This window comes from Paramecium tetraurelia (assembly GCF_000141845.1).
Source record: "Paramecium tetraurelia macronuclear, complete genome".
In the NCBI taxonomy this organism is placed as follows: Eukaryota; Ciliophora; class Oligohymenophorea; order Peniculida; family Parameciidae; genus Paramecium; species Paramecium tetraurelia.
The window spans coordinates 50,676-74,167 of NC_006058.1; the positions used below are offsets into that span (position 1 = coordinate 50,676).

General features: G+C 31.9%; 17 protein-coding genes across 17 annotated transcripts; 5 read left to right on the plus strand and 12 right to left on the minus strand. All coding sequences in view use genetic code 6, as the record gives it.

Annotated features, from left to right (window-relative positions):
• Nucleotides 1-5: 5 nt before the first annotated feature.
• Nucleotides 6-896, plus strand: PTMB.17 (hypothetical protein). The annotated part of the gene is made up of 2 exons (XM_001346805.1): nt 6-325; nt 350-896. The coding sequence occupies 2 exons, from the start codon at nt 6-8 to the stop codon at nt 894-896; spliced, it is 867 nt and encodes a 288-aa protein (XP_001346841.1).
• A 93-nt stretch (nt 897-989) lies between these two features.
• Nucleotides 990-3,121, plus strand: PTMB.18 (MAP kinase). The annotated part of the gene is made up of 9 exons (XM_001346806.1): nt 990-1,133; nt 1,156-1,329; nt 1,356-1,557; nt 1,581-1,730; nt 1,753-1,936; nt 1,959-2,436; nt 2,463-2,716; nt 2,743-2,969; nt 2,994-3,121. 9 exons carry the CDS (start codon nt 990-992, stop codon nt 3,119-3,121), a joined length of 1,941 nt encoding a protein of 646 aa, XP_001346842.1.
• A 126-nt stretch (nt 3,122-3,247) lies between these two features.
• PTMB.19 (hypothetical protein) lies at nt 3,248-3,460 on the plus strand. The annotated part of the gene is made up of 1 exon (XM_001346807.1): nt 3,248-3,460. The coding sequence occupies one exon, from the start codon at nt 3,248-3,250 to the stop codon at nt 3,458-3,460; it is 213 nt and encodes a 70-aa protein (XP_001346843.1).
• Nucleotides 3,461-3,716: 256 nt separating this feature from the next.
• On the minus strand, nt 3,717-4,632 carry PTMB.20c (hypothetical protein). Its single annotated transcript, XM_001346808.1, has 4 exons — nt 3,717-3,842; nt 3,869-4,180; nt 4,205-4,555; nt 4,579-4,632. 4 exons carry the CDS (start codon nt 4,630-4,632, stop codon nt 3,717-3,719), a joined length of 843 nt encoding a protein of 280 aa, XP_001346844.1.
• A 32-nt stretch (nt 4,633-4,664) lies between these two features.
• Nucleotides 4,665-6,672, minus strand: PTMB.21c (AAA ATPase, cell division control protein). Its single annotated transcript, XM_001346809.1, has 5 exons — nt 4,665-5,041; nt 5,071-5,221; nt 5,248-5,680; nt 5,706-5,957; nt 5,987-6,672. 5 exons carry the CDS (start codon nt 6,670-6,672, stop codon nt 4,665-4,667), a joined length of 1,899 nt encoding a protein of 632 aa, XP_001346845.1.
• A 181-nt stretch (nt 6,673-6,853) lies between these two features.
• Nucleotides 6,854-7,489, minus strand: PTMB.22c (hypothetical protein). The annotated part of the gene is made up of 1 exon (XM_001346810.1): nt 6,854-7,489. One exon carries the CDS (start codon nt 7,487-7,489, stop codon nt 6,854-6,856), a length of 636 nt encoding a protein of 211 aa, XP_001346846.1.
• A 194-nt stretch (nt 7,490-7,683) lies between these two features.
• On the minus strand, nt 7,684-9,621 carry PTMB.23c (hypothetical protein). The annotated part of the gene is made up of 5 exons (XM_001346811.1): nt 7,684-7,862; nt 7,886-8,333; nt 8,357-9,256; nt 9,282-9,385; nt 9,414-9,621. The coding sequence occupies 5 exons, from the start codon at nt 9,619-9,621 to the stop codon at nt 7,684-7,686; spliced, it is 1,839 nt and encodes a 612-aa protein (XP_001346847.1).
• A 245-nt stretch (nt 9,622-9,866) lies between these two features.
• On the minus strand, nt 9,867-10,986 carry PTMB.24c (Trichocyst matrix protein). The annotated part of the gene is made up of 3 exons (XM_001346812.1): nt 9,867-10,140; nt 10,167-10,855; nt 10,882-10,986. 3 exons carry the CDS (start codon nt 10,984-10,986, stop codon nt 9,867-9,869), a joined length of 1,068 nt encoding a protein of 355 aa, XP_001346848.1.
• Nucleotides 10,987-11,216: 230 nt separating this feature from the next.
• PTMB.25c (hypothetical protein) lies at nt 11,217-12,264 on the minus strand. The annotated part of the gene is made up of 2 exons (XM_001346813.1): nt 11,217-11,414; nt 11,437-12,264. The coding sequence occupies 2 exons, from the start codon at nt 12,262-12,264 to the stop codon at nt 11,217-11,219; spliced, it is 1,026 nt and encodes a 341-aa protein (XP_001346849.1).
• Nucleotides 12,265-12,533: 269 nt separating this feature from the next.
• PTMB.26c (hypothetical protein) lies at nt 12,534-13,107 on the minus strand. Its single annotated transcript, XM_001346814.1, has 2 exons — nt 12,534-12,935; nt 12,964-13,107. The coding sequence occupies 2 exons, from the start codon at nt 13,105-13,107 to the stop codon at nt 12,534-12,536; spliced, it is 546 nt and encodes a 181-aa protein (XP_001346850.1).
• A 754-nt stretch (nt 13,108-13,861) lies between these two features.
• PTMB.27c (hypothetical protein) lies at nt 13,862-14,893 on the minus strand. Its single annotated transcript, XM_001346815.1, has 3 exons — nt 13,862-14,023; nt 14,050-14,389; nt 14,415-14,893. 3 exons carry the CDS (start codon nt 14,891-14,893, stop codon nt 13,862-13,864), a joined length of 981 nt encoding a protein of 326 aa, XP_001346851.1.
• A 309-nt stretch (nt 14,894-15,202) lies between these two features.
• PTMB.28 (60S ribosomal L18A) lies at nt 15,203-15,883 on the plus strand. The annotated part of the gene is made up of 5 exons (XM_001346816.1): nt 15,203-15,253; nt 15,280-15,395; nt 15,421-15,614; nt 15,640-15,752; nt 15,779-15,883. 5 exons carry the CDS (start codon nt 15,203-15,205, stop codon nt 15,881-15,883), a joined length of 579 nt encoding a protein of 192 aa, XP_001346852.1.
• Nucleotides 15,884-16,076: 193 nt separating this feature from the next.
• Nucleotides 16,077-16,761, minus strand: PTMB.29c (hypothetical protein). Its single annotated transcript, XM_001346817.1, has 3 exons — nt 16,077-16,232; nt 16,255-16,512; nt 16,537-16,761. 3 exons carry the CDS (start codon nt 16,759-16,761, stop codon nt 16,077-16,079), a joined length of 639 nt encoding a protein of 212 aa, XP_001346853.1.
• Nucleotides 16,762-16,785: 24 nt separating this feature from the next.
• On the minus strand, nt 16,786-17,687 carry PTMB.30c (ZZ domain protein). Its single annotated transcript, XM_001346818.1, has 2 exons — nt 16,786-17,416; nt 17,443-17,687. 2 exons carry the CDS (start codon nt 17,685-17,687, stop codon nt 16,786-16,788), a joined length of 876 nt encoding a protein of 291 aa, XP_001346854.1.
• A 34-nt stretch (nt 17,688-17,721) lies between these two features.
• On the minus strand, nt 17,722-18,988 carry PTMB.31c (hypothetical protein). Its single annotated transcript, XM_001346819.1, has 3 exons — nt 17,722-17,985; nt 18,009-18,138; nt 18,165-18,988. The coding sequence occupies 3 exons, from the start codon at nt 18,986-18,988 to the stop codon at nt 17,722-17,724; spliced, it is 1,218 nt and encodes a 405-aa protein (XP_001346855.1).
• A 46-nt stretch (nt 18,989-19,034) lies between these two features.
• PTMB.32c (hypothetical protein) lies at nt 19,035-21,608 on the minus strand. The annotated part of the gene is made up of 5 exons (XM_001346820.1): nt 19,035-19,232; nt 19,258-19,442; nt 19,471-20,897; nt 20,921-21,486; nt 21,516-21,608. 5 exons carry the CDS (start codon nt 21,606-21,608, stop codon nt 19,035-19,037), a joined length of 2,469 nt encoding a protein of 822 aa, XP_001346856.1.
• A 55-nt stretch (nt 21,609-21,663) lies between these two features.
• Nucleotides 21,664-23,340, plus strand: PTMB.33 (Importin alpha). The annotated part of the gene is made up of 6 exons (XM_001346821.1): nt 21,664-21,819; nt 21,846-22,058; nt 22,082-22,486; nt 22,514-22,837; nt 22,862-23,153; nt 23,180-23,340. 6 exons carry the CDS (start codon nt 21,664-21,666, stop codon nt 23,338-23,340), a joined length of 1,551 nt encoding a protein of 516 aa, XP_001346857.1.
• The last annotated feature ends 152 nt before the right edge of the window (nt 23,341-23,492 follow it).

A 23,492-nucleotide genomic window follows, 5' to 3' on the forward strand; every position in this document is an offset into this window, starting at 1 on the left:
TTATTATGGCAGGTGAGTTTACAGGTGTTTGTGGTGCTTGTTGTGGAATCAGCAGTTTCATTCTATTTTTAATGATCATATTATCGTTTAGTTCATTAGATTATAATGAGGTTGGTTTAGATTATAGTTCAATTACTAAAACAATATCTCCTAAAATCTATTAGGCAGGAATCCATTTCCTAGGCATTGGACACGAGTTCATCACTTTCCCTAAGACAGTTTAGACTGTTGAGTTTTCTGATGATAAGACTGCTGACAGAAAAATGATACATTCAAGAACTAGTGATGGTTTAGAAGTGGTGTTAGAAATCTCATTTTAATATACGTAACTTATTTAAATTAATACTAGTTACAATTTAACTTAACTCTACTCTTTGTTTGCAACATATTAAACTAAGCACAAACCCATCCTCATTAGACAGTCTATTGACATTCTTTCTTTTGTTGCCACTCAATACTCAGCCTACGACTTTTTTATGGACAGATAAAATATAGGAATTGCAATGTAGGCAGCCTTAGACGAATTATTTGAGAAGGAATTGTATTCCAATTGTGAGTTTTTTCAACTTCGTTCTGTGGATTTACCGAACGACTTTGAAAATGCCATTTGGAGTTCGGAAGTGAAGAAGCAAGAGATTGTTAAAGCCTAAGCTCAAAAGAACAAAACTGAAGTGGAACTGGAGACTAACAAGATGACTGCCTTATACAACAGAGAGGTTGTGTTGAATTAGGCTTATGGTGAGGCCAATTCTACTCTTTCAAATGGGAAGGCCAAGGCTGATGCATTTTTGACCATTTAGGAGGCCAATTAAAAAGCGTAAATATTAGTCAGATTCTATATTTAGATTCAAGTCTTTAAAGGAGCATTTGAAGTTGGATGGGAAAGGGGTAATTGATTATTTGAAAAATAAAGCATTAAGAGATTATGAAGGAGATGATTTATTAATTTTTATTTGATTTAATAATTTGATAGTTAAAAATTACATTCAATGTCTAAGGAAGAGGACCATAGTGAAGTAGAGGATCATATTCTAAGAAGATTCGATTTATAAGAATACAAAGGGAAAGGAGCGTACGGAATAGTATGGAAGGCTTATGATACTAAAACCAAATAAATTGTTGCATTGAAAAAAGTTTTATTTTAAAATAAGCTAGGTGTTTGATGCCTTTCAAAATTCTACAGATGCATAAAGAACTTACAGAGAAGTTGTATTTTTGAAATAATTAAATAATCATGATAACATAGTTAAACTGATATCTGTTATAAGAGCAGATAACAACAAAGATTTATACATGGTTTTTGAGTATATGGAGACAGATTTGCACAGAGTAATTTTCCCTTAAATATGTAATAGGTTATCAGAGCTGAATTGTTAAACAACATGCACATCTAATATGTGATGTACTAAATTCTCAAATGTCTCAAATACATACATTCTGGACAGCTAGTTCACAGAGATTTGAAACCAGCCAACATTTTGATCAACGCAGATTGCCACATCAAAGTAGCCGATTTTGGATTATCCAGATGTCTATCCGAAACAGAAAATAATAATGGTATTCAATTTTTATATTCCAAGAAATACCAATAATGACCGAGTACGTAGCCACTCGATGGTATAGAGCTCCTGAAATTCTCTTCGGATCTCATTATTATTCTACAGCCGTGGATATGTGGAGTGTGGGATGCATCTTGGGAGAGATGATACTCGGGAAGGCTTGTTTTGCAGGTATCTATCCATTCTATCTAAGGAACTTCCACTTTGGATTAAATCGACAAAATCATCTAATTGATTGGAAAACCTACTCTATCCGATTTGGAATCAATCAATGCCCCCATGGGTTATCAAATCATAGAATAAATGGACAGCAAAAAATAATTCAGTTACCACCAATTCTTTCCAAAGGCCAACGATCTCCAAATAGACTTTATAAAGTAAAATTAAATCATGAATTAGAAAATTGTTAGTTTACAATCCGAAAAAAAGATTGACTGCAGAGTAAGCCTTGGATCACCCTTATCTCAAGGATTTCAAGCAGACTGAACCTGAAATTCTATTAGATCAATACATAACAATTCCCTTTAATGACAATAAGAAACTCAAACTCCAAGATTATCGAGATGCCTTATATAAGGGACTAATAACCAAGAAGTCCAATAATTTGGTTGCCTCCAATTATTCGAGCTATTTGACTAATAAAATGAGTCGAAATGAACCCAATCCTAATAGTATAGTTGTAAAATCAGATACAGAACAATATGTTTTCAAACAGCCCACTAATTAGCAATAATAAGTCAGATGCAAGTCTAGATTAGATCAAAGAAGTGAATCAGTTTCTAAGAAAATAGCTTAGACCCAATATTTCAACACTCAGGATATCATGAGAATCTAAAGGCAAACTGACAAATCCAAATCTTTTCACATCGATGAAGAAGTATAACCAATTTTTATCCATCTTAGATGCCAACTGTCCATAAGTCAATAACCAAATAGCAACTATTGGATCAATAGGTTCCAACTACTACTCATCAAAAATAATAGGAGAAATCATACAATCGAATGAAACCCTCCAATGGTAGCAAGTTGTCTGAAAGCAAGGAGAATTCAAGGATTAATTCAGTAGAAGGGACTATTAATAACCATCTCCTTGCTTAAGCTTAATATAATTTTCATAAACGATTGTAGAAGAAAAAACAAGTCAGTGAAATTTATGGGTTACTGATCCTTAATATTCTATTAGATAACCTCATCCAGGGTAATAAAATCAGAAGCCCAAGTAAATCCCCAAGAAGTCTAAGACTCCAGATCTGAAAAATTATTAAATGGTACACTCGAGAAGTCTGTCTTAAAATAAAAATATTTCAGTTTCTAGAAGTAGTAGTAAGCCTAAAACTCGAGGGAGTCCCTATTACTCTGAAGGAAAAGTATTGAATAGTCAACCTGATATGAACTGCTCTTTTTCAAAGAGTTTCTATAATTTTAATAATTTAGGTAAATAATAAAGTGTATATTCAATAGTCAATTCTAACTTACCCTTGTATGCTAAAATCTTGTCTAAGCATTAAAACATCGTTAAATTCAATTAATAGAAATTACGCTATGAATCATTAAAGAAATGATTATAAAATAATTTTTTATATTATTCATAAAAAGAAATAAATGTGAAACATCACTTTACCCAGATGGAGATAATTATAATAAATAATATTGATTTCAAAAATAAATAATTAATATTTATTTTAAAAATGGATATTTTTAAGGATTTATTTGCCACGCAAGGTTTCCAATTATGTGCGAAAGCTGTTTAGGATGCTTAACCAACAGGAGATCAAGAAGCTTTATTCAAACAATGTCAATAAAATTATGCTAATGCTTATAAGGTTGTCGGCTAAGAGTTTCTTAGATTCTTCAACAATCAGCCATCAAAGGATAGATACGGTCCTCCCTAGGAAATTTGATAAATAATATATTGAAGTAACACAAAACAATATTAATATTAAAATGAGTCGAACATATAATATTGCAAATGTAAATTCGAGAATAAATAAGTCCATCTATTCCAATCCATTTTCGTACAGTCTCCAATCCACTAATAAATATATTTTAAATTATCAGAAATATTAAGGGAAATCTTATATAAATTAATACATATTTCCAATTATATTATGATATTTAAAATGTTCTTGTTACATGAATTTACTAATATACTATCAATCATTATTTTAATATATTTGTCAACACTTACTCTGTCTCTAATGTGTATTAGGTTTCTCTCTTAATTGCTTCAGCCAAATAATAGAGTTTATTCATGGATATTAAATATTCTAATAATTCAGGTTGCTATTTGATTAGAAGTAATTAATTACTTTATCGCCTTCTTTCTTATTGGCAGTATTAGAATTAATTTTATCAGATAAGGTCACTTATTCTTCAATGGTTTCGATTAATTGTCGACCATAATTTTGGATGTTGGATGTGAATTTAGTTTCCTCATTCTTAAATTTCTCTTCAATGGAGGCTCTGTATTGATACAAAAAGGCCTAATTAGAAGCTAAACATACTTATGTCAATGGAGTTTTTAGCAATTCCAATGGAAGTTGTCTGTAGATCTTGTCATTCTTAATATTCAAGACTGGGATCTCATCCTTAGAATAGATCTCGGCATATTTCTCATTGATCTATTATCAATTTAAAGATAATACCACGAATGCTTAGAATGGTTGAGAGTGACCAGATTTAGCCAATTACAAGGAGTATACTAAGACGAAGGCGTATTTAACATAGAATTGAAGTCTATTGATGTCTTCGAATTAATCTAAAGTAAAATGTCTATTTTGATCAGTAATGACATATAGGCCAAGCTTATGGAAATCCAAATGATGTTTCTTTGCATAATCCAAATATTCATATTGTTGATCCTATTCTTCTTCAATATCAATTGTGGGGAAGCAATTAGTGACTTCAATAGTTTCACCTTCGATAATTCCTAATAGATAGCCATACTAATTGACAGTTGGATTATCATTCGCTTGTTTGATAATTTTCATGGCAGCCTAGAATGGATTGTAAGAATTACAATGGTGTCTAATTTAACATTAGATGCTTTAAGTATAGGCTGTTCTCCAGACATATTATTAATTTCAATAAAACAAATATTTTTAATCACATTTATATTTTTTAACGCAATTTTTCATAGGCTCTCCTGTCCGCATCGTTAATAGATGGTCTGATTTTGTTCAAAGAATTGATGAAGTTATTTTGAGTTATCACATTTTATGAAGAAATGATAGCATCCAAGGCTGCAGTAGTAACCAAGTTAGATAAATCGGCTCCAGTAAAGTTTTCACAGCGCTTAGCCAATTCTTTGAAATCCACATCATCTATTGGTGACTTTTTGGCTAAAGTTCTGAGAATATCTTCTCTTCCTGATTCGTCAGGCAAAGGAACATATAAAGGTTTATCAATTCTACCAGGTCTCAAAATGGCTGGATCAAGAATGTCTGGTCTGTTGCTGGCAGCTATTATAAATACCTACTTCCCTAAGTAATTAATTTTATTAAGTTAATACTATCTTCAAATCCATCTAATTCTGTTAATAATTAATTTACAACTCTCTCAGTGACTTATCCTCCTCCCTCATTCCCTCTGACTGGACAAATTGCATCTATTTCATCAAAGAATATGATGCAAGGCTACGAAGCCCTGGCTCTAGTAAATAGCTAAAAAATATTTCAAGATCTCTTACTCCTCTAATGGCCTTTTCAGATTCTCCAACATATTTATTTAATATCTCAGGTCCTTTCACTGCAATAAAATTAGCTCTTGAAGCATTAGCCACTGCTTTTGCCAATAAGGTTTTTCCACAACCTGGTGGTCCCCATAATAAAACTCCAGCAGGTGGTCTCACTTTGAATTTTTAGAAAACCTCTGGATTTTGAATTGGCAACACTAAACAGTTGTCTAACTCTTTTCTTAGTTCTTATAAGGATCCTATATCAGACCAAGTAACATCCGGAATAACTGCAAATCCCTCCCTCTTTGCTGTTGGTTGTACTTTTTTCAGTGCCATTTCAAAGTCTATTGGTAGTATCTCTACAGTTTCCTCACTAGATATTAATCGTTTAACCGCCTCTACAGCTGCCTCTTTACTTAATGAAAATAAATCTGAAGCAACATAACTAGCTTATATTTAAATATATATACCCAGGAGTTCTTCTGGACAAACTATAAAAATCAATATTATTGACTTTCAATGGTTTAATCAATTTCTTTAAGATATCTTCTCGTTATTCATCTGTAGGAACAGTTATCATGATTTCTTTGTCAAATCTTCCACTTCTTCTCAGTGCTGGATCCAATTAATCTGGATGAGACGTGGTAGCTATTAAAAATACGTTATTAGGAAGCTAATCTAAACTACCCATTATTTAAGTTACTACTCTCTTTTCCATCTATCTAATAATATAATCTAAAAGTATATTTACTTATTTGCTTTATCTCGATCACCTGCTATCACATCGATATCATCTATAAAAACTAAAGAGGGAGCCTCTTGAGCTGCTTATTAAAACAATTATCTGATGTTCTTCTCTGATTCTCCACTCAACGAAGCTACTATTTCTGCTCCATTCTTCATAAAGATATTCAATTTAAATTGCTAATAGAGATCTCTACATATTGCCTTTGCAAGGTAAGTCTTTCCACAACCAGTAGCACCAGTTAATAATATTCCCTTTGGAGCATTGCTTCCCAACTCTGTAAATATGTGTGCATATTATAATGGCATGTATATCATGGATTCTATTTAAGATTTGATTGATTCGATTCCTCCAACGTCATTTAAAGTAGGGAATTACATCAAGGTTTCTTCGTCTAACACTTAAGATGCATTATTCTTTGGAATATTGCTGTTTTAATTATTATTGGCATTATCGAGTTTAACTTTTTTTTAAGGCTGTTTATCTTCAATTACCACCACATCTTTGACTTCCTTTTATTCTTTGATAACATTATCTTGGAAATAAATCTTGATCTTAGATTGCAATATGGCTTTTGGCAATCGAGGATGTTTTTGGGCTAGGGTATCTTATACCTCTAAAATGGAGGGGTTTGCCTATTTTTGTTATTCTATTATTTAATGTTTGAATACTGAGTTCTTTGAATATTTCATGGATTTGAGACATGATCTATTCTTACAAATTTGCCATAATTAGTATGTAATTTAAAATTTATATATAAATTCAAAGGGTTTTATGAGATATAACTTGATCAATCAAAATAGAGAAACAATTTGAGGAGAGAGAATGAAAATTAATAATGATCAAAATTGATGTAGTTAACACAGTTATTAATCAAAGTAATCCATTTACATAGTTATTAATTAAATCTTCATCTTCTCTTTACTCTAGATCATCATTTTTCCAAAAATTATATTCCTAATCAATGATGGAATGATCGTTTTCAGTTTCGGATTGAGTTAATTTAGATTATTTTACTTTTTCAGAATGAGTTTCTTAAAAAAAAAACCTTGGCTTTCTAGTTTCTTTCTCTTATTTTTGATTTGTTTTTGAATTCGGAGATAATACAAATGGTTGTTTATATATTTCATGCTAAAATGCTCCCATTATATATTTTTTTGCTTTCAAGTTGTTTTATACAAAATATGGTTCTAGTAATAAATTATTGATTTCCTTCTTCTCAATTTGTTCATTATATAGATGCTTAGCTGAAAGAGACTTTTGCTGTTTGTTTTGCATTTCCATTTCTTTTTGTCGGCATTTCAATATTCTTTCTGAATTTTATTTTTGCTTATCTGGCAAAGCTTTAATTCCTCTTACTTCAGTAAAATATTCATTGTAATAAATATTGTTTGGAGATTATGATTGAAATTAATTTATTTTTGGTAAGTGAAATCTATTGTTTGATTTGTAAATTCTAGAAATAACTAAGGCTGGTTTATTTTAGAAGCTAATGTTACAATCTTTCATTTAATTAAAATTAAATAATCATTTGTTCTTGAGACCAACAATATAATCTTCTAATAGATTAAAACTATGATGCCGATCGACATATATTGCTGAACAATATGATTAGATCAAAAATGGAGAATTTATATTATAACAATGATGACAATAGTGAAATTAGTGCTTTACTTATTTAAATTCTCTATAATTATAACATTTCATGATGATTCCTATTATTATTCTTACTATTTCTTCTTTTCTTCACTTTAGATTTGCTCCTTGTATTGATCAATGTTCTTCCTTAGTCTCTCCTTCTTTTTCTCAAAGTCTAATTTTTCCTGCTTCTGCCTCTCCTCCTCTTCCTTCTTCTTTCTTTCCTCGATCTCCTTTTTAATTTCTAACTGTATATTAAATGCATACATTATTCACGTTCGTTATGCTGATTCTTGATTTGGGCCAACTATCTTTTGGTGCTAGCCATGTTGTTATTTTCAAATTATTTCATATCTTTGACGATAGTAGATATTTTAGATATTTCTAACTCTTTGCTTTCAGCCTTTCGAGCCTCCTTCATCATTTTGATATCCTATTTCATTTATTCCTCCTTTCGTTGTCTTTTTTAGATATTCTCAGTTCTCTCGATTTCTCTGATCATATCCTCTTGGAATCCTATTCTCCTCTCATATTCCACCTTCATTTGTCCAAAGTTGTTGGATGACACATGTTTAGGAAATGAAACTGCTGAAGATGATTTGATTTTCAAACTTTCTGTTTGCAATTACTTGAATTTTTCCAGTTTTTTATCCAACTATTATGACTTGATTTCTAAGGATTATTTGTACATTTCTGATTAAACCTCTTTACGAGTCTAAAAATTATGTCAATAATTACTTTGTTCTTGATGACCTATATTATTCTCTTGTGATCTTCTGTTTAATTTTATTGTTTCATATAATTGTGATACTCATCCAACATCTCTTGTCTAATCTGGACTTTCTCTTATTTCAATAATCCTTTGAGTTCTCTCTGTAATTCTTAAAATGTCTTCATGTTCTTTTCATTATCTACTTTTTGAGATAACTCTTATAATTTTTCAAGTCTCTCCATCATGTTCAGTTCCCTCTTGGCCTACAAATCTTCTAATTCTTTGATTCTCAAATCATTCATGCTTTTGACTTTCTCTATCTTCTCCCTGGGATTCAAATACATCCTTTATTGTTGAGTATCTTTCAATTCGACCTTCAAATTTTCGACTATCTACTTAGCTTAATTGAAATTGGAGGATTCAGCATCTGATCTATTGTGTAACCATTTCTAGATCTCCTGCTGTTGCACTGTTTACATGTGTTTCTATTTTATCTTTTATTGTCTATGTTTCTCTAATCTTTCCTCAAGCTCATGCTGTTTGTGTTGATATTCAATTTATTTTGATAATATATCCTCCTCCTTCTTTGCCTTGTGGAGTTCTGCTCTCTCCTTCTTCTTGATTTTGTCATACAACTTGAATTCCAGTTCTAAAGGTGACAATGACTTGGTCAGTATTGATTTACTCATTGAGACAATCGATCTGTCTAATATTATGGACTTCTCTGCTATAGAAGACTGCATAATAGATTAGTCAGCTACTGACTACTATTATTTTTATTCTGGAATTGGAATGTATTAGATCTCTTTTCTGATTTCATTTATTTTTTATTTTCTTGAATGTTCCAAGTGGTTTGATAAGGCATCGATCAATTCCTAATTTATTTTATTTCCCAGAGGATCTAATAACCTTGAATTGAGACATACCTTTCGTTTTTATGATTTATATGACATCTTTTCTGTGTTTAATCTGCAAATCTTAATATGTGTACCCGAGCACTTGCATAGCTCTCACAAATCTTGGGGTTAGATCGGCTTCATCGATGTCATAAGGACCTAATATTGAATGACATAAAAATATAACCTTTCTCTTTTTTCTGCTCTGCCATCCCTGATTCATTTTATTATGGTTGCTCTACTGGCTATTATTCCTTTTATTCCTCTTTTTTTTCATTTTCTTTCTCTTAACTTTGTTGATTTTATTGACCTTATTCCCCATTTTAATTTTGTTATGGGTTTTCTTACTTTTGCTCTCCTGGTTTATTCTCCTCTTGATTTTGTGTTTCTGACATTTTGTAATAAAAATTAAATAATAGATTTACTATTTAAGGTGTATTATAATTAATGTTTATAGTTCATAATAATTGTGATAAGAAATATAAATTAACTCAATTACATTATATATATGTAAATATTTAATTTACATTTATAATATTTATAAGAATAGGAATTAATAATCCTTCTCCGAGAATTGCTGTCCCCCATCGTATACCATATATGAACTGTTGAATTTTTAGAATATTTGAATAAAAACAAATCAATTGATTCTGTTCTTTAAGTATCCTGAAGCACCTTCCAATTTAGTAGCCAAAATTTCCTCGACTTGTCTGATGATTCCAACTTCCTTGGTTCTTTATTCACTGTCTCTGGCATATTAGGTTCTGAGGGCCTCACAATCGTTCTCCTTTTAGGTCTTTCCTGCAGTGGCGGTGGCTAATTCTCTACCGGCATCTTCCTTTCTCTTCTTTTATGCTCCCAAAGCATTTTGAGTTTAGGTCAATTTGGCTTCGTTGTCTTTCAAAGCATTTTGGCTAAAATTATAAGCAAATACACTTACAAGTTCTTTCTTTGATCGGCGAATTAGGCCAACAAGTTTTGGTAATCAATTTAAGCTTAGACTTCAGCTTCTTAGTCATCAACAGCGGATTATTCAATTGATTGTCTGAGTTCAGCGATCTTGTCTTATGTTTATTACAATCTTTCCTTGGAGAAGGCTGAGGCAATAGAAACCAAAGCAGCAATTGGGTTACTCTTACCCATGTTGTGTAATTCTAAGAAGACGGCCTTTGGATCTTATTCTGGTTGAATAGCAGACAATTTGGCAGCAACGACATTCAAGGCTTCAACGACATCAGCTGTGGACTTGATTCTTTAAGCGAAGGCTTCAGCATCCTTGGCTCTTTGAGTTCTCAAGGTTTCTTCTTAATCATTAAGAATTCCCAATTGGACTTGGATGTTTTCGATTTCGCTTTCCAATTATTAGACTTAGGCAGTCAAAGCAGTGATTTCAGTTGTTGATTCACTGATTTCATTGGAAGCATAATCAATTCTTCTGTTGTATCCAGCGATTTCAGCAGCACAATCGGCTTCATCAGCGGCATGTTTCAAGTCAGCCTATTATTATTGTAATAATAAGTTTTCTCTCAATTCTTAAAGCATTCTAGCAATATCAGCCAATGGGGCTTGGTTTTTCATTTAAAGAGCAATTGTGTCGAGCAATTTTCTTCCCAATGCGTGTTCTTCAATCTATTAACCTTAATTAAAGGATATACCTCTTCCAATTCAGCGAAGACTCCTGCATTTGGATCAGATGGCTTTTTAACGAAGACTGCATTGAGTGTTACTAATCCCAATAAGAAGCAAATTGTGAATTTCATTAAATTAATATTAATAAAAACGGATTTGAAATTGCCTTAAAAATGGGTTTTTAATTAATATTTATTTTTTATATCCCCAAAGAATTTTATATCATTAATTCCCTTATACAAAAATTACACAAAATTAAACTTACCATTTATTAATCTTCATCTAAATACATATATATGAAATATAGAGCTGTTTTTATAGTTATCAAATAAAATATAATGAAAAAGATGAAGAAATTTAATCAAATTATGTAAAAACAATACAAAATCTTATTGGATTTCATTATCCATTCATGAGAAGGACTGAATGAGGTAAGAACAGAAGATTTAATATACATTACAGTATATGGGCTTTAATTAAATTCATTTGAAATTAATCGTTTTATTAAATTAACTGCATTAACATAAGATAAATCCCAGATGTCATTTAGAAAAGTACTCTAAATATTTTTCTCTGTTTACTCTAGTAAATCCCCCACCTAATCTTTATTGTAATCCTATCTTTTGATCTGGAATGTGCTGATAACTAATGTCTTAGTCCAAGGACCATCTACTGTAATTGAGATCTGAAAGAACTGATTCCACTGATTCTTTTTTCTCAATTGATAAAACGGGTAGAATATTTTTACCACTTTTTCTGTGATTTATAACTTAGACCTTTTGAACTGCCTGTCTGTATTTCGATGAATATTGAGAGTTATTTAATTATTTAGGAACAGCCTTTATTTGCACTCTCTTGTAAATCTTACTATATTCTTTGATGATTTCTATTCTGTTTTGCTTCGCTATTTTGCCTTCGATATGATGAAATTTCTCAGTAAAATCAAATTTATTTGGGGAATTGCTCTCTTACCTATCTGAATAGGCTTTATTTGCTTGGATTTTCTATTCCAAAGTCAATATGCCATAGTTAGCATTCATTTCTTCAGGTGTTGTATTTTACTATATTTTTTTACATCTTATCACAGATCCGCCTTTGGTTGGAAAGTGTAAAGGTTTAAAAATCATTTATTATTCTTCATTTCTTCTTGTTTCCCTGTGTTTGAACATCTCTTCATAGGATGAGAATATCATGAAATTGTTGTTTTGATTAGCAATTTTCATAAGTTCTTCTTTGGCTTCTTTTAAATAATTTTACATTTTTAGTCTATCTTCTAAAGTTTGTTTATGTTCATCCTTAGTATTATTAAATTCATCTTATTAAGTTAAAATTCCTTTTTTTGTAAAACCTTGTATTCTTTTTATAATTTTCTTTGCTGGAGATTATTAAATAACTGTTTCTGACAACATTTAATAATTATTCTTGCAATTTTAATTTGCAGGCTGAGTTCTATAGTATCGCATCGAGAACTTGTAAATTGAGTGGAAAGGCCATAATAACGAAACAAAAAAATAATGAAAACATTGAGTTTAATATTTAATTCAAGATTTCATAGAATACGAACTGTTTTTTAATCCTAGATAATCTTGACTTGCTGAAATTTAGATACTTTTTTTGGGAATATCTTCCACTTATGCAGGTGTTAGAGGAGTTAGAGGAGTAGAGGTAGTCATGTAATTCATTATCTGAATTGAATCATTATTTTTTGGGGAAGGAATAGTAATTGATTATTCAACTGAGTTGGATTAGATGACTGATAGATTTAACTGAGCTTTTATTCTCTAAAAACGAATTAATATACTTCTACTTAATATATTCTTTAGCACAAATCGATGGAGTGCTATGAAAATTCATCATCGCAGATTTCTGAACTCTATAACGAATACGTGTCTAAAAAATGTTACGGCTCTTTGATGTCCTAGATATATTGCTCAATGTATTCGTTTAATTTCTATTATAAGTCTTCAAACGAATTTGATCTTTTTAGACATGCCGGAGAATGCAGTTATAATTGCTCCTATTACTGCTACAAGATCTCTTATGATTTGTCGATTAGTAATTGCAAATTAATCTCTTGAATCTTGAACGATTATGAACAAGAGCTTTACTAACCATTTATCTAAATGTATTTCGAAATAATTGACCTATTCATCCTTCTCAATTATTTTCCCTTTTAAAACTTGAGATGATGTTATTTCTAGTTTATTATAAACTTCGTTCTGATAGTTTAAGCATTTCTGTGATTTTTTCATAATGAGATTAATAATTTATTTTAAAGACTAAGATCAACATTGTTCATAATATTATATTATAATTATAAATAAACATTCGAAACCAATATAGTCAGCAAGTTCTTAAATCATTTGAAAATACAATAGTAGATTTTGTGCTAAAATTAATTGGAACTTTATAAGAAAATACACCCGAATTACATATGCCCATTTTTACAAATTAAAAGTCTTTTAATATTTATTCATATCCAATCCATTTTTGAATACATAACACAAATCCACTTAAAAAGTACCATGATTTCGCTATCCTGGACACAAATGGGCTAAGAAAACCATTAAATTAGAGCAAAATTGAGTTTTATAGGGGAACTAGTCAACAAGATATTGAGTAGTAGGTCAATTATTTTTGTGATGAATATTTTAAATAATATAAAATATTGAATAATTAATAAATTAGGAAATAAAATGCAATAAGAGATTTAAGGAGAAGAAAAAAATTATGAAGTAAAAATATAAATTGAATAAAACCATTCGGAGTTGATTGAGCAAGTGTTGTCAGTTGATAATGAAAGTGGGGTATTAAAAATGAATGCGGATGGTAAATAGCGTATTAAAATTAGGGAATCAATTGGTGTTAACCTTTTCAAGCAAGGATGCTAGCAAAGTGGGGTAAACTGTTAAGCATACAATCGATTAATTATTGCTTATTCTTGAGACAATAAATTATACAAATAAATGAGTATGCCCAACTTTATAATCATAATTTTATTATACATCAAAAGTGAAAATCAAAAGATGCTAAAATCGGCAAATGATCACTGGGGAAATTCCTGTTGGGTAATGCTACTTCTTGCTATAACACACTTTCTTCAGGCAATCTCAATATCTTTTCCACGTTTGCATTATGATAGAAAATGTAATCAATACATCCTTTAAACTAATATTATTTGTCTTCAAATTTACGTCTGTTGTATAATTAGTAAACTTGGGGAATGGATGATAAGCACTTTGCCAATTCAACTTAGGTGGACCGTAGTGCTCGAATATCTCCTTTTATAGTTTGATTTGGTTCGAAGATTTTTCTATTCTTTCAACTATGGGTTTATTTTTTTAAATGTATTGTATTGGGTTAGAATGAGGGAGACTATTTAAATCTCCACAAAATATGAGTATCTGATCATCGGATTCTTTTTCAGCCTCCATCTTTTGTACTAGCTGGACAATCTAAAAATATTTTAAGTCATCCTGGTTTGGATTCCAGAAGGTATGAATGTTTCCAATCACTAGCTGTTTTTTTGTTAATCTTGATATATCCTAAAAATAGGTACATATGTTCCAGAATGACAATTTAAAACACATTCTATCTTTGGTATTGAAGAGGTAGCCCATAATTAATGGCCATCTTATCGAGAGAGTACTCTGAAGATTTCAATAACTTGAATTTATCGACTTTGAAAGCGATCAAACATCCATCAGGTCTTTAAGGTCTCTAAACAAAGCAAATTTCATAATTTAGTTTCTTGATCCTCTCTTGATAAAAGTCAATGTTGTCAACCTCTTGAAGGCAAAATATGTCAACATTGAAAATTTTCAATTATTCGATAATTTTAGTACTTCTGTTTGAAAATTTCAGGTATTGATTTTGAGCGTAACCAGTCTGTGATTGGTCACAATAGATAGCGGCTAATATGTTATATGATAATATAGAAATTGCATGTCTAAAATTAATGAATTCTGGCTAATATTCGTTTTGCATTGTTAAATTATTACTAGGTTTCTTTTGAATACTATTTATTACCTATCCCATTCTTGATTATTATTATTAAATTATTTTAAAAAGCTTTTATCAGCAAATCTTGATGTCAAAAATCAGAATGTGTATTTTAATAAATTCTGTTTGGAAATGGATTGTTGAAACACCAGAAATTTCAAGATGAGTCTCCAAAAATATGTTGAAATCAATAAAAAAGTTTAGAAATCAAATTGAATTATAGTAAATGTAAAGTGAAAAATAAAATTTGGGTGAGGACTCCCCTTTAACAAAGGAGAAATGTGGGATTGTATTGTTTGTAATATATAATTGCATTATAAATTAAATCTTTTTTTAAAATAAAAAATGGTAAAAAACTCAGCATAAGACCCACAAGATAATTCCTTATAAATGAAAGTACTTAAGAAGCATATCATCTATAGATTAGACAATACTTGGTGTCAGGCAGAAGACTCCCATCAAAAGAAGATCCAAATCCCAAAGTTATTAGCATGAGAATTTTTGCAAGAAATACCGTCGCTGCTAAAAGCAGATTCTGGTATTTAAATTATGCAATATTCTAGGTGGAATTTAAGAAGACTAAATAAACTTAGACCTTCTCATGGTTAGATTTTAGCAGTTCAAGAATTATTTGAGAGAAGAGACACAAATGTCAAAACCTACGGAATAGTACTGAAATATCAATCAAGAACAACCATTCACAATATGTATAAGGAATTCAGAGACACCACTTTGAATGGTGCTGTCTCATAATTATGTATGACAAAATTGTGACTGTTTAGATTAGGAAATGGCTGGTAATCACAGAGCTTAACCATAAACCATCCACATCCTCAGAACTTCAGTGTTAACAAAGAGTGCTGATATCAAGAGAGGAAAGACTAATCAATACAGAGTAAAATAAATCACAAATTTAATTAGGGAGATTCAATTAGATTCCCAATTGTTAAGACAGTGCCAAGAGCTAGCCACAAAAAATTCAGAACCGTGTTCAAAGCCAAAAGACCAAATCTATATAGATCATGATCATCATGATTATTTAGTACAATAACAATAAATTAAATAACATAAATTCTATGGTTATAATAAATGTCAATGCTATGCATGTACATACGTTAATCTACTATTATTTATTGAAGAGATAAATAAATTAATTTCTTTTAATGAAAGAGGGAAATTGAATGAATGGCATTTATTCAAATTATATAAAAGATAGAATTCAAATGAATCTTTTAAAAATGAGTCCCAATATTAATCCATTAACCAAGGCCAAAATGTGGGTAGGCCTACATACTTCATTAATGAATCCATTTTGGTATTCTTGCACTTCATACATGGCATACATAGCAGGGATTAAAAAAAATGGGAGTGGAGGCTTTGATAATAACTGAGCATACTTTATTTAATAATTTTAAGTGAGGTTTCAACACCATTAGAGATGTCATAAAACTTAAAGGAGTGATTGCTGAAACACATTTAGGAGACATCAAATTAATGCCGAATTCAGCACTTCTTTTCTTTTCATAATAAACTGTAAAGGAGGAACATATAAGAGAGTTAACAATGTAAAAGGCCAAAAATTGGGTATTGCAAAGGATTGTACTCATTTAATAAAATGAGTATAACATAGCTGGGCCGTAAACCAATAAATGTCCCTAATGAGTTGATAATTGAAATACGTTGGTTTGGAAATTTAGAGGAGCCAAAATTAAGGAATGGAAGTAGGATTTTTTGGGCACGTATTCTGAAATTGTTAAGTGAGGAAAGGCTTAGCCATAAGGCAATTTGGACCAAGCAATAAATGAAATGAGGGATGTGCCTACCAAAGCTAATGGTACATAGTTAGCTTTGAAGATGGCAGTGCTTCTTGTTAGTCTTGCAATTTATTCGAATTTTTAACTCATATATAATTATAATTATACAATTAATCATGAAAATAACAAAAACTCAATGCTTGTTGTCAATTAAATAAAATTGTGAGTTTGATCATGTTTGAATTTTTTGAAGCAGCCCTTGCACAAATCAAAATCTGGACATTCAAAGCATTAGTAACGATAACCTTAAATGGGTACACAGCGACAGTAATCGCAAGAGATAAGTTCATGTATATTGGCTTTATGTATCTTAAATGATTTCATGAGTTTTTATTTTTAGTTGATCATTTTAAGTTATGATTGTTATTTCAGTTTATTCCAATCAGTCACATGATTGCAGAAAATAAAGATGTGAGAAATAGGATGGTCTTTTTCTCTCCTATGTGTATTGCACATATCACAAATTTGAAAGTAATAGCAAACGATGCATCTAAAGTATTTACTATTTTCCAAATTCTAATAGCAAAACTAACACTTATGATAGTCAATCTGGTCGTTGTGATGGATTTAAGATATAGAAATGTGTTAAAATTATTCGTCTAATTGTTGGATTTATTGGTGCTCTGAATTGATTTAGGAATAGCTATCCGACAATTTCTCTTGCCATTCTTCGACATCTTTAATCATTTCTTTGGATACAAATTGGTGCAGTTCCAATTTAACGATTTAGAGAATGGGATAATTGCTAAAGGATGGATTTAGTTGACATACTTGGTTTTAAGTTTCTGCACTCTGTCTAGGAATAAATAATAGTCAATTGGACATGCCAAATAGGTGACTCGATCTTTGATGTTAAAACAATAGCACATGGTAAACTTCTAGGGCAGTTGAAATCTTTCATTCAAAGCGTTCAAGAACATTTTGAAATCAGAAGCGATTTTGATGTTTGCCTGTTCTTTAGTGATAGTGTTGTACACAGGAATGGTGGCTGATTAGGGAAATCTATAATTATTCATTTAAATATATACACATATTTATGATAAAATAAATTCATTCTAATTCGATATCATCTAGACAAATTTTGAAGAGATCAGACATTTGCAATGTAGCGATTGGCTCTTGGTTTTCATTCAAGCAAACTAGACTACCTCTGGAGGAGAGTAATAGATTTTCAACAACCTAATTAGAATTAGCTGATACTTCTTTTAATGTTTGTTTCATGTGGAATAGTTCTTTGTTGCATATGCAAAAGCCTGCAAACTTTCTTTTCTCTATTTTGATAAAGTTGAGCAAGTCGATGGCAGGTCTATTCAACTATTCATATTGTCGAGTCATACCATGTCATAGACTTGATATTTGAGAATAAACAAGAAGTCTCTTCGGTCTATCAATCCTAGGTACTTGTTGTTGTGGTCGACAATGGGAATGGCATTGCGCTTATATACATAGATCAATTTATAGAAGACACTGGATATATGAAGGTATATAGTTACTCGTAGACATTGGTGTCGCAAGGGAGTTTTTCATTCAGCTGCAAAATCCTATCGCTAAAGTAACTGATTTCTAGTTCGTGCTGTTCTGATTGCGGATTTTTTTCCTGAGGCACTTCGACTCTCTGTGATTTTTGTGATAATTATAAGTGGAAATATTGACTAAACCCTTTGACAAGAAATGCTAAAATATCCCTTTGTTAGAGGATGCCCACGATGATTCTAGATTCAGTATCAATAACTACAATTCTTGTTACTCCCTACTTTAGTATCTTCTTCATTGCATCATTAAGATTATCAGCCATGTCTGCCTAAACCAGACTGCTTTGATGAAGACTTTCTCCATAAGAATTGAACCAGTCCCTCACTGAGATCGTCCGCAAATCGATCAGCAATTTGTTTATCTGTTCCTACCCTATCAATTGCTTTTCGTTCACAGGAGTGTTGCGATCCTCGTCTTCCTCCTCCATGATTGGTTGCACCTAGATTTTGCTATTTCCCCACACTGACTAAAATATGCGACATAGATTACCATTGGGAACCCCATTCAGAATGTTTTGATAGCATTTTAGGATGATTCGTATCAAATCCGTTTGAGTGAATACTCCATCATAATAAGCTACATCTGGATTCCAAAACAATACTTCATCAATATGCGTCTCGATAAACACATTAAAAACATCAAAGAGAGAGAATGACTGATCAATCACAGTCACTTGATTATTAATAGATAAGCTATCATAAAGAGTGCTATCTTGCAAGAAGCAAGTCAGAGTCTTCATATATTAATCCTTGATGATGTCTTCTTTGCTTTACATCCTCTTCATTCCTTGTGAATATATATTTAAAATTGATAATTATTTTATTCAAAATTCACTTCCTTCCATAATGGTCATCATTGTGATAGCCATACTGATCCTGCTATTGATAGTACTTCTAAATCTTGTTGTTCGAGTTCAACAGCACCTGTTGCCTCTTATTCCACTCCTCAATCGCCTTGTTCCTCGTGATCGGGTTCTCCCTATCGTAGTCAGTGTCGAATCCCTGACAGCCTTCATCATAGGGTTTGCACTAATGGATACTCGCATAATCATACTTGTTCATTATTGACCACTGGGAACAGCTTCTCAGAGATGTCTTCCATGGGCAACGACGCATAGATGATGGCAATCACCATAAGAGTGACATCGATCAAACTAATCTCCTTGAAGAAGGCATATGTCATGATCATCTCCCCGAAGGCACTCCAAACGATGATGTATTCCAACATCTCTATCATTTCTAATAACAACTTAATCAATTCTATTACCTGTTGACAATTGGATACTGATTGACTCCTTAACTGTTCTTCTCCTCAAGATATTGTAATAGTCCACATAATAGTAAATCAGAATGCCAAAAGCACTGCACAAAGTCCCTAGAGGAATGGCTGTACCATACAGAAATGTGAACCACATTGTCTTCATAATATCTGAGTATCTCTTGGCAGACAGGTAGTCTGGTTCTTCCATTAATTTATTGGCTTCCTATTAGGTCAACAGAGCCTTTTCTCCCTTCTTGATAATGTACCATCTCCATATGTTTTTGCAAAGACTCCAGGGATCAAGACACCAAATGAAGGGAGGCAAGAGAGCATTAAGGATGAAAATTTGACTCTCATTTTGCAAGAACCCTCCTGCTCCTTCCACATTCTTCAAAATAACTATGTCTACTAGGAAACTGATTATGGCTGCATTTAAAAACAAGGCTGAAGCATATTTATAGACAAAAGATATTTAGAATTTGGTCTTGCTGGAGATCTTTTCATCATCAACAATGTAGTGAACGATCTTTGCAACTGCGAATTTATTGAAGAGGACGATACTTAAGGAAATAGCATAAGAGAGGATATTGATCTTTAACATTGTATCATGATCAAGTTTACCTTGGATTTCTTCTTCTCTAGCTTCATCGCCATATTTAGCCACTCTATGAGCAATCAAATAGATTAAGTAAAATGCTGAACTTTCAACCAATATGTAAATGACCCAAGCCTTCACTCTCTTACTAATCTTCTCTTCTGTCTTAACATGTATGAATTCCCAATCAACTTCATTTGGTTCTGGAGCCTGTTCAATGAACAACTTTTAATTGTGCCAAGACAAATCTTTTTCTGTAATTCCAGGCAATTTGCCCTTGTTCCAATAGGATCTCATTCTCTCGAATTAAGTAAATGGGTTTTCATTCAATACGCTGTTTTTCATATCCTCATTGTCGAAAGAAATGAAGGCAATCCCAGAAAACTTCTTATTCTCCTTTTCATATGATTATCCCAAATGATGTATTTCATGCTCCTTTTCTTCGATTTTCTTGTCTATCTCCTCTACACTATGATGATGATAGTCGTAATTGTGTTCTTTGATTAGTTCCTTCTTTCTCTCGATTAATACATCCAATTCTTTCTCAATATCTATGATCTCCTCAATGTCATAGACCAGAACCACTTTCTTAACAATAATTTTGGCTCCTGCAACTGCACAGGTTTCAAACATATGTTACAATTCCCATTAATAATTAAGATCCAAACCTGTAGGTATGTTTTTCACACAGACAGTGTAATCTGCTGGTGTGAGCAATTCTTCGTCGATGTCTGTATCGATTTACCTTTGACTCTTTCTAAAATACAGTAAGACCCCCATGACTAAGAAGATATTGATGAAGTTGAGTATTTGTACATGTTCCATGGCTTCCCGATTGCTAATTTTACATAGATGGAATACTCTAATTTGTTGGCCAATGACAACTTTAAAAACCAGGAATCAGAGCAAAATGGTAGTTCTACTACATGGCCTTCTATTTTTTCTCTCTTTGTCTGACTACAATATGTGCCTGAATAATTGGTGTATAAATTGTAAAGTTGTTTTGTCAGGAGTGTGATGAAGAGGATCAGAATACAATATTTCAGATAATTATAGAACAAAGTAAACCCTGAGCCAAGAAACGATAATGCCATGGGATTAGAACAAAAGGGAATTTCTTCTCGGTCTACTTCAAATCCGCAACATGGACAAGTGTCAACTTACCTATTAATAGGAATGTGCATACCACTGAGAGTCTTGGTAGGATCTTTCTGCTTCTCTCGAGTTGTCCTCCTTGATAGAGCATGCTTCTTGGCTATGTCCCAATTGCAAGGCATTTGCAAAGGATTGTAATGATCTCCTTCATGCTTGCCGTGCTGTTGATGACTCTGATTTAGGTGATTCGGTGGTTGTTCCTGATTGTTTGGATGCTGGTTTTGCGAGATCCTTGACTATTCGTCTTTATTTTGCTATTGTCCTTTTTGGGACTAAATTAAGGATGCGACCAAATAAATACTTAACCAACCGAATTTGAAGGGAATTCATTTGCTGGTGCTCCAAGAAAATGCTAATGGTTGGTTGGCTGATTATTTTAACTGTGACTATTCATATATATTTAAAGTTAATAATTTTTATTAGGCGTAAATTATCATAAATATTTTATTATGTAGTCATAAAATTAGTTTGCATTATTCGGTAATGCTCAAGTAAATGAACCGGAGTAAAACAGTGAAATCAAGAAGAAAAGAGATGATTTCGCAACCGAAATCAGATCCAGGGACAGAAACGCCATCCTCAACAATAAAAGATTAGCTTAAAATGTACTTCATGTCCATTTCCCTTTTAGAATTAAAACACCTCAATTCAAGAGTAGTTATCATTGATCCCACAAACACTTCCCTTTGATATCCAATAGGCTTTGAAAACCCAACAAGAAGTCTTAACAAAAAGAACATTCACTTTCTAAGATTTCCCTGACATTTTATAAAAAATATATTCCACAGATGTCATTCAACTTCATTACGGTGTCACCGGACTAAGGAAAATGCTCTCTGTTGAGGTATATTTTCAATTTGATTTTAGAGTGGAGCCCCAATCCAACAAGTAATTGATGCAAATTTGGTGCCAAAGTTGATAGAAATCATTCAAAAAGAATAAATTCCTTAATTGGTCCTCGAAGCAGCCTGGGCACTTACAAACGTCGCAAGTGGAACCACCCAACAAACCTAATCGATCATAGATAAAGGAGGAATTTACCTGTTTGTTAAATTACTAAGTTCTCAATACAGAGACATCGCAGAATAAGCAGTTTGGGCAATAGGAAACGTCGCAGGAGATTGCACACAGTATAGAGATCTAATCTTGAAGGTGGGAGGAGTTGATCCCTTAATCAATATTATTTAAAATGCTTAAAATAAAAACACGATCAAGCACTGCACTTGGTCACTGAGCAATCTGTGTCGAGGCAAACCCATCCCAGAATTCAAGGTAAACATTTAAATATATATATTACAGTATGTCAAAAATGCATTGCCTGTATTCTGTAAAGTCATCATTGATGAGACTGACCCAGAGGTATTGACTGACGCATGTTGGGCTTTGTCATACCTTAGTGATGGAGACAACAGCAGATTACAGACTGTTATCGATTCCCAAGTAGTGCCAACCTTAATCAAATTATTAGATCACTCATCTCTTTAGCTCGTCATCCCAACCTTAAGAATTTTAGGTAATGTTGTTACTGGAGATGAAAATTAAACTACTTATGTGCTCAACTAAGGATTGTTGCAGAAGATTCTTAAATTGCTCTCAAATGAAAAAAAAGCCATCCGAAGAGAAGTATTGCTATCAATTAATTCTTAGACTTGTTGGACAATCTCCAATATTACAGCTGGAAGTAGCAATCAGGTTTCTCAAGTAGTCAGAGATGTTTCCATTCTTGAGAAGCTGTTCACTCTCATGACGACTGATTACGAAGAGATCGTGCGAGAAGCTACTTGGGCCATTGCCAATACAACTAAGAATGGAAGTAACTCTGACATTTAATTGTTGGTCTAAAAAGGATTGTTTAATGTCTATAAACACATATTGGAGGGTGAGGACACTCAAACTATGACTGTTGTTCTTGAAGCTTTGTTTAATGTGTTAAAAAGAGGTATCATTTTATTTGTTATCAATCAGGTGATTAAGATTTCTAGGATGACAATTATTATTTAACTACCCTTGAACAAATGGGAGTAATTAAGAGAATAGAAGAGTTGCAAAAGCATGAGAATCAAAATGTCTATTTGAAATGTTTCAATATCTTAGAATAATATTACGAAGCTGAAACTGAATTATGATGTATTATCTATTAAGAGATTCTAGATTTATTTTTTTATTTTCTACGTTTTATAGACATACACAATTGGTCATTAATGTATATATAAAATGGACATAATTCATATGTTAATGACTGAGGAATCATTAAGTTTTGATACGCTTTGATCACTTT